Source organism: Eurypyga helias, unplaced genomic scaffold (assembly GCF_000690775.1).
Source record: "Eurypyga helias isolate BGI_N326 unplaced genomic scaffold, ASM69077v1 scaffold24954, whole genome shotgun sequence".
Taxonomy (NCBI): Eukaryota; Metazoa; Chordata; class Aves; order Eurypygiformes; family Eurypygidae; genus Eurypyga; species Eurypyga helias.
The window spans coordinates 9431-11539 of NW_010247182.1; the positions used below are offsets into that span (position 1 = coordinate 9431).

The following is a 2109-nucleotide window of genomic DNA, read 5'->3' on the forward strand; positions in this document are numbered from 1 at the left end:
CACGGCGTTCTGCCACCGACCTGGATGCCACCCCCAGGACAACAGTCGCCTTTGATGGTAAGGGGGTGCGGGTCTTGGTGGCGGCAGTGAGGTTTGGGATCTTGGTGACACTGCGTTTGGTGCATCGGGACTGTGTCCAGCCTTCGCCATCCCCCTGGAGTGGGGGGCTCAGCATGGGGGGTGGCTACGGGGAGGCTTCCGGTCCCCTGGGCTCCCGAAATTGGAGCCCATATGGCTGTCTGGCGTTGGGTTCCCAGAGGCAGTGTGCTGGGAGGGATGGAGCAGGGCAAAGGCATCTCCTCAAAAGCCAGCGGGGGACAAGGAGGTGCAGGGAGCCAGCCCCTGGCCCTGCCCAGCAGCCCTCAGACGGTGTCCTGAGCCGAGCGTCACAGCCGGGCTGGGCTCTCATGGCCCAAATAGTCAGCAGGGAGCTTGCTTCCATGGTTTTCTCTAATTGCCACCGGGCTCTTGGCCTCCAGCCTCCGTGGGGTCACCCAGCCCTGTAATGTCATCGTGCCTTGGGCATCCGCACGACCTTGCTGACCTTGTTAGTGAAGCCCAGCTCAGCAGTCAGTGGTGGGAAGAGGGTTTCATTTGCAGCTGGGGTGCAATGAAAAGGTGCAATTTGCACCTTTTCTCCCCAGGTGATGCTTCCCTTGGGGGGTTTATTCCCTCCCTGGCTGCCTCTGGCTCCCAAATCGCACAGGACTTTCTCCTCCTGCAGCAGGAGAGTCTGAGCCTGGCTTGGGGTCCCTCTGTCCAGGGCTGAGTTCCACCTCACACTTCTCAGCACCCCAGCTTGGGTGGTTTCTCCGGCCTGGTGGGCAGGGAGCGCCCACCCCTTGCAGATGCTCTCCCTTTGCACCGCAGTTTTGGTTCAGATTTTTTGCATCCCTACTTTAGGACTGTCTGGGTTTAGTTTGGAGCCGGGGTCGGTGCCGGTGTGTTTTCGCTTCCTCCAGCAGTTCCCCAAACAGCATGGAGGGGATCTGTGCTGGACATGGAGGTTGCAGCTCCCACTCCCGAGCTGCCGTTTTAATTAGTGGGGAGGAATTTTCCCTGTGAGCACCCTGTTAGTGCCTTTGGCCTCCTACCAAGCATCCCCTCTTCCTTTCCTCCTGCCATAACACTGGCACCCAGCACACTCTGCCTGATGACCTCAGCAGGTGCCTTCCCGGCTCCATCCTCTCTCCTTTCCCTGGTGACTTGTGCTGTGCCTGCCCTGGGGTCCCCCTCATCCCCCCGTTCTGTTCCCTTTGCAGAGCTCTCGGGCGTCCGGCGCTTCAGCGCGAGCACCCTCAACTACAGCACCCTGCTGCTGGAGGACGACCGGGGCATCCTCTACGTGGGTGCCAGAGGAGCCATCTTCGCCCTCAACTCCAGCGACGTGGCCGACGGCTCCCACCGCATGGTGAGCCCGGCCTCTCCCCCACGACAGCTGGTCGTCCCTTCCTGTCCCACACTGCCCAGCCCCTGCCCGAATTGTGGCCGCCCTATCCCTGCCCATCCTCCCGCTCACCGTCTCAGGCCTGGAGGGTCTGTCCCCAGCTCCCCTGGGGACACCTGGTCCTTCCCCCCCACCATGAGGCGAGGGGACAGCGGTGGGAGACATCCCCAAGCTCAGAGCTGCCTGCTGTAGGAACGCCCTGGCGAGGATGAGGGGCAGGAGGGGAAGCACATCCCTTTGCTCCCCCCGGGGAAGGACACCCCAAAATGCTCCAGGCTCCTGTGGGTGCTCTGGGGTTGCTGCCCACAGGTCGGGGTGTGGGACCACTGTCACCCTGGGCAGGGTGGTATCATGTGCTCTGAGCAGCTGCCCCCTCTTTTAATAAAAGAGAGGATTTTAGCATCTCTGGCGGAGGCTGGAGCCTGCAGTGACGAGGGGACCACGCAGTGAGGGAGGGTCACGAGTCCCTCTTCCCCTTGCAGATCCAGTGGGAAGCCTCCCCGGAGAAGCAGATGGACTGCTTGGAGAAGGGCAAAAACAACAAGGTAGAGCCGGTGGGTGGGTGCTGGGGAGGGGGGGCGCTGCCGCGGCTCTCCCTGGCTTGTAACGCCTGTCCTCCCCCTCTGCAGACCGAGTGCTTCAACCACGTGCGGTTCCTGCAG

At 62.2% G+C, this 2109-nt stretch overlaps 1 protein-coding gene across 1 annotated transcript in view; it reads left to right on the forward strand.

Moving 5' to 3' along the window:
• Positions 1-8: 8 nt before the first annotated feature.
• The window catches only part of SEMA4G (sema domain, immunoglobulin domain (Ig), transmembrane domain (TM) and short cytoplasmic domain, (semaphorin) 4G), a gene marked incomplete at both ends in the record, with an annotated part of 4968 nt that continues 2867 nt past the window's right edge, over positions 9-2109 (forward strand). The window contains 4 exon segments of the mRNA XM_010150668.1: positions 9-57; positions 1263-1411; positions 1930-1992; positions 2077-2105. Of these exon segments, the coding sequence (XP_010148970.1) occupies positions 9-57; positions 1263-1411; positions 1930-1992; positions 2077-2105 (290 nt within the window).